The 17,092-nt window shown below is 35.7% G+C and overlaps 1 protein-coding gene across 1 annotated transcript; it reads left to right on the top strand.

The window, feature by feature from the left end:
• Nucleotides 1-14,994: 14,994 nt before the first annotated feature.
• On the top strand, nt 14,995-16,874 carry LOC107904637 (cytochrome P450 76T24). Its single transcript, XM_016831075.2, has 2 exons — nt 14,995-15,987; nt 16,062-16,874. The coding sequence occupies exons 1-2, from the start codon at nt 15,010-15,012 to the stop codon at nt 16,680-16,682; spliced, it is 1,599 nt and encodes a 532-aa protein (XP_016686564.1). The 5' UTR covers nt 14,995-15,009; the 3' UTR covers nt 16,683-16,874.
• The last annotated feature ends 218 nt before the right edge of the window (nt 16,875-17,092 follow it).

Raw genomic sequence — 17,092 nt, 5'->3', positions numbered from 1 at the left:
TTTTGTACGTTCCAAATATACGAAAAAATCTGTTGCTTGTTTCTCAGTTTCTTAATGACAATAACATGTTCTTTGAATTTTATCCGTCTTATTGTATTGTTAAGGACATCCCGACTTAGAAACTTTGTTACAGGGCCACACTCGTGATGGGCTCTATTATTTTTCGACCATTAAATATTTTTTGGCATTTTTGGTAAGCCTGGCTGGTGTCCGTCGACTCGCGGTGGTCCGGACCCGTGCGATGAATGACGTACTTTTTTATGCACATTTGGTGAAGGCTGCTCCGACGATACTGGTGGAAGACTTCGTGTGTGATGGCCATATTCCTTTTACTACTCGCGGGCGTGATTTTTGATCTCGATAGCTTTAGTGTCAGATTTGTAGTCGATATAGACACCTAGCGTAATAGTGTTATTATTGGTTCAACCGCGACTATGGTGGCTCATCTGCTTCGACCATGACGCTTGCATCTTCTATTTGTGCTGGTTAAGGGTCGTGCGAGGGCGTTTTTGGCAAGCCTGGCTGGTGTCCGTCGACTCGCGGTGGTCCGAACCTATTTGGTGTGCCTGGGCCGTATGCTGGTTTTTGGGGTGGCAACCCCAACGCATTTTCTTTATAGTTCTTCGTGGGGTAGGTGGCCACACTTGCAAAATAATTTCCTCCATGTGCCCACTTAGGGGTGTTAGTCGGTTAACCGACCCGAAATAACATTAATCGAATTAACCGACTTTTCAAAATTTTTAACTGTTAACCGAATCGAAATTTTTTCAAAAAAATTAACCCAACCAAAATTTTTTCAGTTAATTCGGTCAGTTCACCGAATTAACCAAAAATTATATGTTTTTTATTTTTGGTTAAAAATTAACCGAATTAATCGAATTAACCAAATTTACCGAATTACCTGAATTAACCGAATTACTTGAATTACCCGAATTAACCGAATTGAATCACTACATAATGAAAAATATTACATAAGTCTTTGAATCACTAACATTACATAAGTCTTGAAATTAACAAATAATTGAAAATTTATTTTTATTTATTAAATTATTTGTAATTTTTATGATTGGGTTGGGTTGGGTTGGATACTTGGGTTAGGATTAGGTTTAGGTGAATAGTAGGCCTATTTATATATTATAATTTTATTTATTAATTTTTTCGGTTAAACTGAAAAAATTCAATTAATCGACCGGTTTCGAACTGAATTAACCGTTAACCAAAAAATTAAAAAATTATTAACCGACCCTCGACTGAAAAAATTTGATTAACCGACCGATTAACCGAATTCAACCTGTTAACCAAATTTTTTAGATTTTACCCGAATTTTGCTAGGGTTTCTAACCGTTTTGTCTCTAATTGTGATAATGGGGCAGGCCATCTGTTTGGTCCTGCTATTGGATCAGGCCCACATTATGACCACATCGGTGGTTCTTCCTTGCCGCAAGACTTGGGTCAGCGAGTTGGGCCGAATGATGTTGGTGCTCTAGGCCGATTGCTTCAGGCCAAGATTTTGTGTCGTAGGGTCATGGTAGGCCGACCAGTGCAGCCCCTAGTCTTGGACAGGGTGTTGGGCCAAATGCTAATTTTGTTGGACTTGAGACCAATGGTAATGTTTTAGTGCCAAATAATGGGACATGTGTACTGTGATGAACTAAATCGAGGGCGCGTGTTTATGATTTTGATTCCTCACCGTGCGTTGGGTTGTATCGTATTCCTGATGTTCATGCATCCGATTTTTTGACCACTTCTAGGTCCAATGTCAATACGACTTAGTATGGGTCTAATTTTGATAATGAAAATTATTATATCCCTATGCCTGTAGGGACCTCGTCTTGGTGCCCTGAGTTGGGGGTTACACATCTTGTCTGTCGAGAGGTCATTACTTTGAATAAGTCCATGCAATACTCAGGTACATCTCCTCTTCTCATGGGTGATGAGACTCTTACAAAAATATCGTGTGTTGGGAATTCTATTTTGCTTATAAAAAGTAAGATGCTTCATCTTTCTAATGTTTTGTGCGTTCCAAATATATGAAAGAATCTGTTGTCTGTTTCTCAGTTTGCTAATGACAATAACGTGTTCTTTGAATTTTATCTGTCTTATTATGTTGTTAAGGACATCCCGACTCAGGAAATTTTACTGCAGAGCCATACTCAAAATGGGCTCTATTATTTTTTGTCGGTTCTTCTTGCTATATCTGCCGCTGCTCCTTCTGTCCACAATATTGGGCTCCAGACTCGCAATGATGGTGACGATATTTTCGCGTTATGGCACCATAGACTTGGTCATTCGTCTGCCTCGATTGTTAAACTTGTTCTCAATAAGTGTCAAGTTGTTTCAAATAAAATATGCCTTGATAATATTTGTATTGCATGTCAAAAGGGGAAGTATCCTAAACTACTTTTTTTAAGTTCTTCTACTGAATATACGAAAATTTTTAATTTGGTTGTCTCTGACTTATGGGGACTGGCGTCAGTTGTATGTGGTAATAATATGTATTATGTTTCATTTATCGACATGAATAGCCACTTTACTTGGGTTTGTCTCATTCACAGTAAATCTCAGCAGTTGAGTGCTTTCTTTAGTTTCAAAAAAAAAAGTCAAAATTTAGTTTGGGAAAAATATTAAAAGATTTCAAAGTGATTGGGGTGGCGAGTATCGTGCATTCACATCAGTTCTGGTTAGTCTTGGGATACTTTATCGCCTATCCTGCCATCATACGTCTGAGCAGAACGTCATTGCTAAGTGGAGACATACATACATTGTTGAGACCAATCTTACACTCTTAGCCCAATCCAGCCCATAGATTACTGGGGTTATGCTTTTTGTAGTGCCGTTCATCTCATAAATTGTCTACCTACTTTAGTCTTGAAAGGTCAGTCTCCCTATCAGGTTTTTCATGGTAGTAAACCTGCATATGATCATTTTAGGGTGTTTGGGTGCTGTTGTTTTCTCTATCTACGTCCCTTTATGCGTCACAAGTTAGATTTTCGTTTTCAGTCATATACGTTTTTAGGGTATAGTTCGCAACATAAAGGCTATCACTGTCTCACGCTAGATGGTAAGGTAATTGTCTCCCATCATGTTGTTTTTTATGAATGTCGGTTCTTATTTTCTTCACCTATTATGGACATTGTTCAATCTAGTCCATATGTTTCCACATATGTTCCTCTTGTCCAGCTTGCTTCTTTTCACCCTCCTGTGTCGATCAAAAGATCTGCTACTGTTTCGTCTTCTCCTCTTAACTGTAGTTTTATACAGTCTACATTGGATGGTTCGTCGGCCGAGTTGGGGTCTGCACGTGAGGTGCTTTGGGCCTTAACCTCGTGGGATGAGGGTGGCCCGTCTACTGCAAGTATAGTTCATTTGGCTCCTCTATCTGTTCTTCTGGGGAATACTCATACTATGATTACTAGATCTGTTTGTTGAAGCTGTTGACTATGAGCCATGCACGATTGAGAAAGTATTCGCTGATCAGGAGTGGAGACTAGCAGTCTAAGCTGAGTTTGATACTCTAATGGCTAACTCCAATTGGGAACTTGTTTCACTACCTCATGGTTAGAAAGTGATTGGGTGTAAGTGGCTCTTCAAAGTAAAAAAAATCCTGATGGGACTGTTGCTCGATATAAGGATCGATTGGTGGTAAAAGGGTGTTCATAGGTTTCCGAGTGTGACTTCAAGAAAACATTTAGTCTAGTGGTCAAACCAGCTACTATTCGAACCATATTGTCGGTTGCTGTCTCTCATGGTTGGAAACTTCGTCAAGTCAATGTCAACAATGCTTTTTTAAATAGTGATCTCACCGACGAAGTGTTCATGCAACAACCTCTAGGTTATGTTCAGTCTGGTCTGGTTGGTGAGCACTTGGTGTGTCAGACTCGTCTGACAAAAGGCATTATACGGGTTGCAACAAGCTCCGCACACCTGGTTTGAGAAATTGAAACGTTTTTTTTATTTCTACTGATTTTTTCGTGTCCAAATCTAATGCATCTCTATTTGTTCGAGTAACAACCGAGTCCGTCATTTATGTTTTGGTCTATGTAGATGATATTATTGTTGTGGAAAGTACGGTTGACAGTATAAATAATTTTATTCAGCAATTACATAACGAGCTTTCTCTTAAAAACATGGGAGACCTTTACTATTTCTTAGGCATTGAAGTCACTCGGTCTTTCACTAGAAGTCTCTACTTATGCCAACGCAAGTACATCAGGGGTCTACTTGACAAAAGTTTCTTCACTAGTGCAAAGAGTGTTCACACACCGATAATTAGTTCGTTCGCGTTGTCTAAAGATGAGGAAGATCGTCTTGTTGATCCTACAGAATATTAAAGCCTTGTCGGTCCACTTCAATATGTAGTCTTAACCAGGCCTGATATTGCCTCTGCCGTGAATTGTGTATGTCAATTCATGCATGCACCTACTACAATTCACTTGGTGGCCTTAAAAAGAATCTTGAGGTATTTACATGGTACTATTGATCATGGGCTAATTTTTAGTCCATCCGACAGAATGTCTCTGGTTGGTTATGCTAATGCCAACTGGGGATTAGATTTTGATGATCGTCGATCTACGACAGGATATTGTGTGTATTTTGGTAATACGCCTATTTCGTGGTGTTTTAAAAAATAACAAGTTGTTTCTCAATCAACTGCTGAGGTTGAATATCGGATTCTAGCTGCAGCTACCAGTGATATTACATGGTTAGTCTCTCTACTAACGAAATTACAAATACATTCTGCAGATCCACCTGCTGTTTGGTGTAACTATTCTAGTGCAGTAGCAGTTGCTGCCAATTTGGTCTTACACTCCAAATTCAAACATGTTGAGCTTGATCTATTTTTTGTTTGTGAAAGGTGGTTGATGGTTCGCTCGTTGTAGGTGAGGTACCAGCCTGTGACCAGGTTGCTGACATTCTCATAAAGCTCTTATTTGTCTCTATTTTTACTCGATTTCGTAGTTTGCTTCAAGTCTTACCTATTGAGAAGTTGGGTGAATGTTAGAGTATAAGAATATGTTAGTTTGTTAATAATCTGTTTTATAGACTGGCATATTGTTAGTAGAGTGGTTAGCAGCAGTTAGTCACTCCCAAGTATATAAATTCTATTCTTGTACTGATTCAGGCAAGTTAATAATACTAGAATATTTAGTGCATTCTTTTTATATCCAAATTGTTCTCTATTATTCGTCTAAATACAGTTACTAAAAAATCATGTGTAAATTATTGGCATGATATTTTATTAAATTAAAAAAAATAAATTATTTTCACCTAGGTTAAAAAAAAAGATTTCCTATGAAAATGAAGATCCAAGTGGAAATATTTAAATATATTTATTTGTTCTTTTAACCTAATAAAATGTCATGTCAGAAATTTACACATGATTTAACGAAAATTTGTGCCACATAGAAAACATGGTTAGTGAAATATGAAAACTGAACCAAAATTAAAGTTTGATATATAGAAATGCATCAAATTAAAGTTGATGTATAACATTGTACATTGTACCTAAGTTCATGTATAATTTTAGTATTTATCCCTATTATAAATTTTGTTCATATTCTATAATTGATCATTTAGGCATTATACTTTTCAAATGTTAAAATTTTAGTATCAAGTGACACAATAATTGTTAAACTGATTAACTAAAATAATATTAATTTTTGTGAGTATTATGTGGAAATAGTAAATTAAAATATTAGACTTTAATACACTTGTCGATTGTTTTCCTTAAATTAAGATGTTGGAGATAGACTTAGAGTTTTATGATGTTATTCATGTTGACCTATTGTCTTTTAAGTTGAATGGTCACTCTAATTGTGTTTTTAATGTTGACTAATTTACTGTTGTGTACTAAATGTGATGACAAACGAACGTAAAGTTATTAATACATGATGGAAATATATACATCTATTAAATAAATTATCTCTAATCTTTCTTAAGACTAAAAAGGTAGATGTCACTCTCTAAATTTTCAGAGAGACTTTCAATACACTAAGTCTAGCACATGGGTAAAAAAAAAATTAAAAATCTTAATTAACTAATAATTTTTCTAAAGAAATCTTGATTATTGATATAATTGTGATATTGAATCATGTATTTGAAAAGATTGTCCAAAACTTGAATAACAAAATAAAATGCTGAAAAAAAGCATGCAGACCCATGCGTAAGCGGGGGCGTAAAGGCTACAGTAATTTTAGCAGCCTTTGTTTACTAACATAGTTTTCGTACGTATAACCATATTTATGTCCATTCTAAATCATACAACATCCTTAATATACTTGAAAATTAATAAAAAAAAAATAGTATCACTGTGGATAGTTTGAATGAAACCATTGACTGGTATGCATTAAATTTGATTCAACTTTTATAATGTCATGCTGAAATTTTGTGGTTTAAGTTGAATGGCGGTTACTATAATTGTGATATTTTTCTTGACTAATTTGTTAATTTTGACTGTTTACTTTTCCTGCACTTTATTTGAATACTTTTACGTTTCATTTGATGACATATACAAATTAATTGTATTGTTGAATTCGTGGATTGGTTAAATCAATTGAATCTTCATTGTTGTGCAATGTTTTATACATGACAACCTTTCATTACAATTGTTTCATCGGAATTCATTTTCACTATTTTAATGTGAAAAATTAGAGAATAAAGTATGTTGGTGCAAAATAGAAAGAATTAAATAGAAAAATAAGGTTAATAAACTTTAAAATGCCAGTGATTTGATTTATTATTTTTTTGTTGTGTTTTATCATGTCTGCAAGATTTTTTTTGACAAGTATTCATACATGCATAAAATCAAGCGGACTTTGAATACTAATTTTGTTTTATAAAAGTTATTCCTTAATTGTTGTAGTTTTACTTCTTGTAATTTTTATAATCGATATTAAGGATTTTTCTATTACTTTTTACATTATAAATATTTAATTTATTTATTCTATATTTTCATTAATTTACTTAAAAAATAAGCTTGGTGCAACAGCCCGCCCGACGGAGACTTAATATTACGTTGTTGTTTGGCGTATAAGTTGGTTAAGTCAAGAGTAGAATTGAGTAAGTAAAATATTTATTTTGGCGGAGTAGTATACTCTATGGGATTCGCTAACTGGCGAACTCTATGTATCTGCAAAGTCTAGGGTTTGGCAGAATCTTCTGTTAAGTATTCACCCACCTCAGATGTTTTGGGAGAACTTGTTAAGTTCACAATTTGATCCATTAATAACTGACCTTTTTGATTCTTTGGAACAACTTGATGAATTTAGTAGATCTTTTTAAGAGGACCCAATGACCATAGATCGAACCTATCCAATTTTTACAGTGCGATGGTTGGTTGTTCACGGATTAGCTGTACCTACTGTTTCTTTTTTGGGGTCAATATCGGCAATGCAATTCATCCAATGATAAACCTAATTCGAATTAATTATAGAGCTATGACACAATCAAACCCGAACGAACAAAATATTGAATTGAAACGTACCAGTCTCTACTAGGGGTTATTACTCATTTTTGTACTTGCTGTTTTATTTTCCAATTATTTCTTCAATTAAGAAAAAAGAGAGTAGTAGAATACTAAACAATAGTAGGAATTCTCTAGATTTATTTCTATATTTAGTGCATATTATGATGACATAGTTAGTCATTTTGGGGTTTGTTTCATTCCTAGTTAGAACTGAACTAGAATACTATAAATGATTAGACTTAAAACTTGTTAAGTGCATTTAATAACAGGAATCAAGGGTGCTAGTGAAATTGTAATAGCCTGAATATTCAGTGGTGTCAGAATGGTGATTCGAGATCACTAAATCTGACAAACGAGTAGAAAATATTATAAATTTAGTAAGTATAAGTTAAATGTGAAGTTAGGAAAATTTTTGAAATAGTGAATAGTGTACTAAGAATAAATATTAAAATAATTAAAATAAAAAATGAGGTATCGAGACCTCGAAGATTTTAAACCGAGCCATAAATATTTTTAGAAATATTTATAGAGTGTCATTGAGTTGGTATTAAAGTTTCGTTAAAAAATTTTAACGTTTGGATAGTTAATTAACTAAAAAGGACTAAATTGGAAACAGTGTAAAATTTGTTAAATTGTGATTAAATAGCTTAAGTGACTAATGAGGAGGGATTTAAAAGGCTATTAGGCCCAAATTTTATGGGTTGGACGGTATTGGGTAAGGGGTGTTACATTTTATTGGTATCAGAGCCCGGTTTAGTCGGTTCTCGAAATATGTGTGAAGTGTAAAGTGTTTAGAAATACATGCCATATAAATCTGTGATAGTGTAATGTGTATGATCCGATCTAATCTTTGTTATTTTTATAGATATTCTCCAATTATAAAGATGTCAGATATACCTGAACGTGCCGAGCAAGAAGAAGTTAACAGTAGAATACAGAATTCTGAACAAAGAACAATCAGTGATGTTCCGATTTCCAAATGCGAGAGCAAGAATTAAAGAATATGATTTATGGGATTATGAATCAGTGGTATACTGAAATGAGGCAAGAAAGAAATCAGGCTGAACCACCTCCTCCCCCTACTGCTCCATCGATGGTACCCCCGGTTGCTCCTCCACCTCCTACAACGACTGAATCTAGTAAGCGTTCTCCATTGGAAAGGCTTAGAAAACTTGGAGCCGAAGAATTTCGGGGAAGGACTGATGATGATCCCGTCAAAGCTGAATATTGGTTACAGAGTTTGATAAGAATTTTTAAAGAAATGGCTTGCTCACCAGATGACTATTTGAGATGTGCTGTGTCTCTGTTGAAAGAAGAAGCTTATAGTTGGTGGGAGACGATCGAGGCTGTGGTTCCGGCAGAGAAAATTTCTTGGGAATTTTTCCAAAATGAATTTAAGAAGAAATATATGGGCAGACGGTATTTGGATAAAAAGAAAAGTGAATTTCTTGACCTACGGCAGGGAAATAAATCAGTAGCTGAATACGAAAGAGAATTTGTCTACCTCAGTAAATATGCCCGAGACATTGTACCTACTGAAGAAGAAATGTGTATCCGGTTTGAAGAAGGGTTAAATGATGAAATTAGAATGATGATTTGGGGTAATGAAATACGAGAGTTCGTTGTTCTGTCAGACCGTGCTCAAAAGCTCGAAGAAGTATACAACAGAAAAATGCAGCGGGATCAGAAAAGTAAAGAGCCATTCAAAAGAGGTGCTTCTAAGTCATTTTCAGATTTTCCTGTGAAGAAATCTAGAGAAGAAATTAGTCGAACTACATCAGTTTCGGGAAGATCGGGTAGAGATAGACCAAGACAATCTAATTTCAGGGTATTCGATAGACCTGCAGCAAGTGTGAGCAGCGTTCAGAATGCTTCCCGGCCTAAGTGTCAATATTGTGGAAGATATCATTTCGGAGAATGCAGGACTAAGATGGGAGCTTGTTATAAATGTGGGGCTACTGATCATCTTATTCGAGATTGTCCCCAGCTGCAAAAAGATGAAATGGAACAGAAAGAGATACAGAGAACCATTCTCCAAAGAAAAAGACGTTCAGGCCAGAGCAGTGCTACAGGGACTACCCATTCGGGTACGAGGGAATCAGTTGGTCGATCAGATAATAGAACACCAGCACGTACCTACGCCATTCGAGCAAGGGAAGAGGCTACTGCTCCTGATGTAATTGCTGGTACTTTCTATCTTTATGATGTTATTGTTTATGCATTGATAAACCCTGGGTCTACTCATTCATATATTTGCACTATGTTAGCATCTGAAAAGAATTTATCTGTTGAGTCCACTGAATTTGATATACAAGTCACAAATCCATTATGTCATAGTGTGATGGTTAATTTGATATGTCGTAATTGTCCACTGAAAGTGAAAGGCTATGAATTCTCCGCTGATTTGATGTTGTTACCCTTTCGGGAATTTGACATTATTCTGGGGATGGACTGGTTAATGAGACATGATGTGGTGGTGAATTGTCGTGATAAGCAAATCAGTTTGAAATGTCAAACAGGAGATGTAATCTCAGTTGGGTCTGAAAATATGGATGATACAGTCAGAATTATTTCAGCTCTCTCTTCTCAGAGATTATTACGCAAAGGCAACGAAGCATTCTTGGCCTATATCCTAGATACTCGGGGTTCTGATTTAAAGCTCGAACAAGTGCCAGTGGTGAATGAATTTCCTGATGTGTTCCCTGAAGAGTTACCCGGTCTACCACTTGATAGAGAAGTTGAATTTGTAATTGATGTGATCCCCGGAACAACTCCTATCTCAGTGACACCGTACAGAATGGCTCCAGCTGAGTTAAAAGAGTTGAAGGCGCAGTTGCAAGAGTTATTAGATAAAGGGTTCATTAGACCGAGTATGTCGCCTTGGGGAGCACCTGTCTTGTTTGTGAAAAAGAAGGACGGTTCTTTAAGACTGTGTATAGATTACAGGCAGTTGAATAAGGTAACAGTAAAGAATAAATATTCTTTGCCTCGTATTGATGATTTGTTTGATCAGTTGAAAGGTGCTGCAGTATTTTCCAAGATAGACCTTCGATCTGGGTATTATCAGTTGAAAGTTAAAGAGTGTGATGTGCCGAAAACTGCCTTCCGAACTCAATATGGTCATTATGAATTTTTGGTGATGTCATTTGGTTTAACCAATGCTCCTGTTGTTTTTATGGATTTGATGAATAGAATTTTTCAATCATATTTGGATAGATTTGTGGTTGTATTTATTGACGATATATTGATATATTCAACGATAGAGGCCGAACGTGCACAACATTTAAGGATTGTACTACAGACTTTGCGGGAGAAACAGTTATATGCGAAATTTACCAAATGTGAATTTTGGCTCCATGAAGTTGCATTTTTGGGTCATATTGTATCAGCTGATGGAATAAGAGTGGATCCAAGTAAGGTAGCGGCAGTGGTAAATTGGAAAGTTCCGAAGAATGTTACTGAAGTGCGGAGTTTTTTAGGATTGGCAGGTTATTATCGCCGATTTGTTAAAGATTTTTCAATGATTACCTTCCCGTTAACTCGATTACTACAAAAGAATGTTGAATTTATGTGGTCAGATGAATGTCAGCGGAGTTTCGATCAGTTGAAAAAGATGTTGACAGAGGCTCCAGTGTTGACTCAACCAGAGTCGGGTGTACCGTTTGTAGTATATAGTTATGCGTCTCTGAATGAGTTGGGCTGTGTACTTATGCAGTCAGGCAAAGTGGTGGCATATGCTTCTCGGCAACTGAAACCGCACGAGAAAAATTATCCTACACATGATTTGGAATTGGCAGCGATCGTGTTTGCTTTGAAGATATGGAGACACTACTTATATGGTGAGAAATGTTATGTGTATACTGATCATAAAAGCTTGAAGTATTTAATGACTCAGAAAGAGTTAAATTTGAGACAGAGACGATGGTTAGAGTTGCTGAAAGATTATGATCTTGTTATTGACTATCACCCAGGGAAAGCAAATGTCGTAGCAGATGCACTTAGTCGGAAATCATCATTATTTGCACTACGGGCATTGAATGCTCATTTATCTATTAATGAGGATGGTTCTGTACTAGCAGAATTAAAGGCTAAACCTGTGTTCTTTCAATGGATTTGGGAGTTACAGGATGATGACCCAAAATTGATGATAAAACGACAGATGGTTCAAGATAAGTCAAGCTCAGAATACTCCATTGATGAAAATGGTATGTTATATTATCGTAATAGAATATGTGTTCCGAATAACTTAGACTTGAAAAATGATATTTTATCAGAGGCTTACAGTAGTATGTGTTCTATTCACCCGGGAAGTACAAAAATGTATTGTGATTTGAAGAAAATGTATTGGTGGCCTGGAATGAAATGAGAAATCTTTGAATATGTAGTAAGATGTTTGATTTGTCAACAAGTGAAAGCTGAGCATCAAGCGCCGACAGGGTTGTTACAGCCCATTATGATTCCAGAGTGGAAATGGGAACATGTCACGATGGATTTTGTATCCGGATTACCAGTAACTCCGAAGAAAAAAGATTCGATATGGGTGATTGTTGATCGGTTAACTAAGTCAGCACATTTTATTCCAGTCAGAACAGATTATCCGCTTGAGAAGTTAGCGGAGTTATATGTGTCAGAGATAGTAAGGTTACACGGGGTCCCGATATCTATTATTTCAGATCAAGATCCGAGATTTACCTCGAGATTTTGGAGCAAATTACAAGAGGCTCTGGGCACCAAATTAAATTTCAGCACAACTTTTCATCCCCAGACAGATGGGCAGTCAGAGCGAGTGATTCAGATCCTAGAAGATATGTTAAGGTGTTGTGTACTTGAGTTCAGCGGTAGCTGGGAAAGGTATTTACCTTTAGCCGAATTTTCTTATAATAATAGTTATTAAACTAGTATTAAAATGGCACCGTTTGAAGCTCTATATGGAAGAAAGTGTAGAACTCCATTATATTGGTCTGAATTAAGTGAATCGAAACTGGTGAGAGTGGACTTGATTCGGGAAACTGAAGAAAAAGTTCGTATTATTCGAGATTGTTTAAAAGCTGCCTCCGATCGGCAAAAATCATATGCAGATTTGAAGAGAAGGGATATAGAGTTTAGTGTGGGTGATCGTGTCTTTTTGAAAGTGTCACCGTAGAAGAAAGTTTTGCGGTTCGGCAGAAAGGGAAAACTCAGCCCACGATTTATCGGGCCGTATGAAATCATTGAAAGAATCGGTCCGGTAGCTTATAGATTGGCTTTGCCCCCGGAACTTGAAAAGATTCATAATGTGTTTCATGTGTCTATGTTGAGACGGTACAGATCAGATCCATCACATGTAATTCCTCATATGGAAATAGAGCTCCAACCTGACATGACTTATTCAGAGGAACCGGTGAAAATTTTAGCTCGGGAGGTTAAAGAGTTGAGGAATAAACATGTACCACTAGTTAAGGTGTTATGGAATCGACATGGATCTGAGGAGGCAACCTGGGAAATGGAGGAATTGATGAGATCTCAGTATCCTAATTTATTCACAGGTATGAAATTTCGAGAACGAAATTTCCTAAAAGGGGGGGAGAGTTGTAATAGCCTGAATATTCAGTGGTGTCGGAATGGTGATTCGAGATCACTAAATCTGACAAACGAGTAGAAAATATTATAAATTTAGTAAGTATAAGTTAAATGTGAAGTTAGGAAAATTTTTGAAATAGTGAATAGTGTACTAGGAATAAATATTAAAATAATTAAAATAAAAAACGAGGTATCGAGACCTCGAAGATTTTAAACCGAGCCATAAATATTTTTAGAAATATTTATAGAGTGTCATTGAGTTGGTATTAAAGTTTCGTTAGAAAATTTTAACGTTTGGATAGTTAATTAACTAAAAAGGACTAAATTGGGAACAGTGTAAAATTTGTTAAATTGTGATTAAATAGCTTAAGTTACTAATGAGGAGGGATTTAAAAGGCTATTAGGCCCAAATTTTATGGGCTGGACGGTATTGGGTAAGGTTACAGAAATTATATGATTTTCCCACTAAACCTTGTCTACGTTGCATGAGTATATAAACTTTAGTGTAGAGAGCTTCATTGAAGAGGGTTCGCAGAGTCTAGCTAACACTACGTTTGTACCAGTTTACTGGTAATTTCTGGTACACCCTTAGGTTATTATTGAAGAAATTCACGTGTTTATTGTATTGCATGCTTAGACCTTAGAACTATTTGTGAGGAAGGAAATTTCTTGATTCTAGGTTATTTGATACTGAGTCTTGCATGCATGCATGCTCATCCAATGGCCTTATCATAAGTGTGTTACCCTCGTAGGATATCTTTAATCTCTTTGGTTCTCCCAATATGATCCTATTTTTTTAAAAAAAAGCAATTAAACCTTTTTTTTACACTTAAATATTGGATATTTGAACAGTTAAAATACATAAAAAAAATACCCTAAATATGCATAAAAAAATTGAAGGTTAAGTTTATTTTTGAACTGGTTTAATTTAACTCAAAAACTCGTTTCCTTGGCCAAACCCAATTTTTAAACGACTCTAAATATGATGTTTTTTAATTTGTCATGAATGAAATTTCATTTTGATAGAGCCTAATCTTCAAACATAACTTTCAACAAATTGATAATGACATGCACATTATAAGTAAGGAATTAAAGTTAGTCGAATGAAGAAAGAATCTAAAAAACTTAGATCCTAACCTTGATATCCCAAGTTTTAATAAAAATCTCTTTTAAATTTATTCTAATTAATTTATACACAATAACACTACAAAATCAGTAAATAAAACACAAAAGAAATCGTCTGCAAATTAGCTAACTCTTCAAAAACGAACAAGGGACAAAGTCTACCGACCCTTTTTTTTATTTGAACATAGGTCTAGAAGCCCTTGAAACCCTAATTTTTCAACATCTTATAGCAGTGTACAATGTGATTATATATATAATACTTTTTTTTGGTAGAAAAATTGTTCGGGAATTGGCTGAAGATCAAGGGGGATTTCAAATTTTTGTTTAAGGATAGTAAAAATGTAATTTCAAAATTTTATAATTTTTAAAAAATTAAATTAAATTTTTATCATTTTTAATGGGGCTAAAGTGTAATTTTAACTTTACTATTTTAAAATTTTAAAAAGTCTAAATAAAAATTTTTTTATTTTAGGAAGACGAATCCCTGCCAGCCTTAGCTATGCCCATGCTAAAGAGGTTTAAGGATGCTATGATTTTAAATATAAAATATTTATTTTTACATAATAAAGATTTAAAATTAATTATAAATTAAATAAAAATAGATTTCGATGTAAAATTTTTTTAACTTGTATTCTCTGTTAATCGTGCAATGCATCCGCTGTAAGTCTATATCCAACTTCTCAAATTTTCTTGGATCGAGTTTGGTATGGCAGAAGGAGAAAGTCAAAATTAAATATTAATGAGGTTGTAAAAAACTAATTAATGTCAATTTAAATTGTATTTTTTATTATCTATACATGTAGTCGCTCTATATATATATATCACTCCATTTTCCCTACATTTGATCATCGAAAACAAATATGTCTAACTTATACAATAACCTAGCAGTTCTTGCTTGCGAAGGCTGGTCATGGGGTTGCATCCATGCCCATGGATTTGCTCCTTTTATGGCGGCGGCGCTAGCAATTTTCTGCTGTGCATGGTGGTGGTGGGTTATGAAAATTCCAAAAATAAACCCACCTCTACCACCTGGTCCTCTAGGCTTGCCTATAATAGGAAATCTTCCCTTCATCCAACCCGAATTGCACCGTTACTTTTTAGACCTGTCTCGAATCTATGGTCCCATCTTCAAACTTCGCTTGGGGAGAATGATTGTAATAGGCATAAACTCACCTTCACTTGCCAACGAGGTCCTTAAAGACCAGGATGCCATCTTCGCTAACCGTGATAGTCCAGCAGCCGCCGTAGCCGGCACTTTTGGTGGTCTCGACATTGCATGGAGATCCAATGGCCCCGACTACAACCGACTGCGTAAGCTTGTTATGCGTGAAATCATGAGCAAACAAGGCTTGGATGCTTGCTACATGCTTCGTAGACGTGAGGTACGACGAATGGTGAAGGAGATTCACGAAAAAGTCGGTTCCATAGTTAACATTGATGAACAATTATCAGCAACTGCTCTACGAGTGATGATGAGTACGCTATGGGGTGATGATCCATCAAACTTGATTGGAGAGGAACGACAAAGCAAGGATTTGTTTGAGTTGAGGAAACAGTTGGATGAGTTTGTAAGAACATTTGCTGCACCGAATCTTTCTGATCTTTTCCCAGTTCTTGCCCCATTTGATATACAAGGAATTGAATCCAAAGCAAAGAATCTTTTGTCGTGGTTTTATGGGGTTTTTGAATCAGTGATAAATAACAGAATAAACATTGGAGATGATGGAAAAGAAAAGGAAAAAGTTAGCAAGGATTTTATGCAGCAACTGTTAGACCTACATCAGCGAGGAAATGATAAAAGCTCTTTATCCATCACCGAAGTGAAAGCTTTGCTTCTGGTAAGTAACTTTAACTTAGTATCACAAAACTACCGATATTTCCATTTTACAATATTAATCTTCATATCTCATAGGATATGATGGTCGGAGGTACGGATACAATACCAACTACTGCAGAATGGGCAATGACCGAATTGTTACGTCATCCAGATAAAATGGCAAAACTCGTTGCGGAATTAGATATGGTGGTTGGAAACCAGACTGTGGTGGAAGAATGTCATATACCTAAACTGATCTATTTGGATGCTGTCATAAAGGAAACACTTCGTCTTCACCCGGTTGTTCCATTGCTATTGCCTCACGTGCCCAGTGAAACCTCCATTATTGGTGGATATACTATCCCTAAAGATTGCAGGGTTTTCATTAATGCATGGGCCATGCAAAGGGATCCTAAGTTGTGGGACGATCCTCTTCGGTTTCAGCCTGAGAGATTCTTGGAATCCGACATGAGCTATCGAGGCAACAATTTCAGGTATTTTCCATTTGGGTCAGGAAGAAGGATTTGTGTTGGGGTTTCAATGGCGGAGAAAATGGTGGCGCTGCTCGTGGGCTCTTTGGTGCACTCATTTCAATGGGGATTATTGGAGGGGACCAAGCCTGGTTTAGAAGACAAATTTGGGATTGTTTTGAAGAAAGCAGAATCCCTTGTTGCCATACCCATTGCACGACTTCCTAATTTAGAGCAATACCAATGAATGTGTTCAGTTTTACATGATATGCTATGTGACTATGTAACGTGGGTGAAAAAAAATGTAAGAGATAAATAAGATTTTGGTTCAAATAGTAAAGTTGAGCCATTAGACATTATCGTGTGTGTTAGATTTAAATTGTATCGCATGTAAAATGTTATATAAAAATTTTAAAAAATAAAAATATTTTTACAATAATATTTGTTAGTTTTTTAACTTTTTAATTAGTTCATGAAATCATGGGCGGTTCGACTCAATTACTGAATGAAGCAGTATATAAGATCTATTTATATATATATATATTGAAGTATCAATTAAAGACTTAGCATGAATATGTTCTAAATGAAATATATATACTAGTGTCATGAGCCACGGATCAAAGCCTGTGACGAATGCACACGGAATGTTTCATAGAA

This window comes from Gossypium hirsutum, chromosome D11, assembly GCF_007990345.1.
Source record: "Gossypium hirsutum isolate 1008001.06 chromosome D11, Gossypium_hirsutum_v2.1, whole genome shotgun sequence".
In the NCBI taxonomy this organism is placed as follows: domain Eukaryota; kingdom Viridiplantae; phylum Streptophyta; class Magnoliopsida; order Malvales; family Malvaceae; genus Gossypium; species Gossypium hirsutum.
This window is presented reverse-complemented; position numbering and strand designations above follow the sequence as displayed.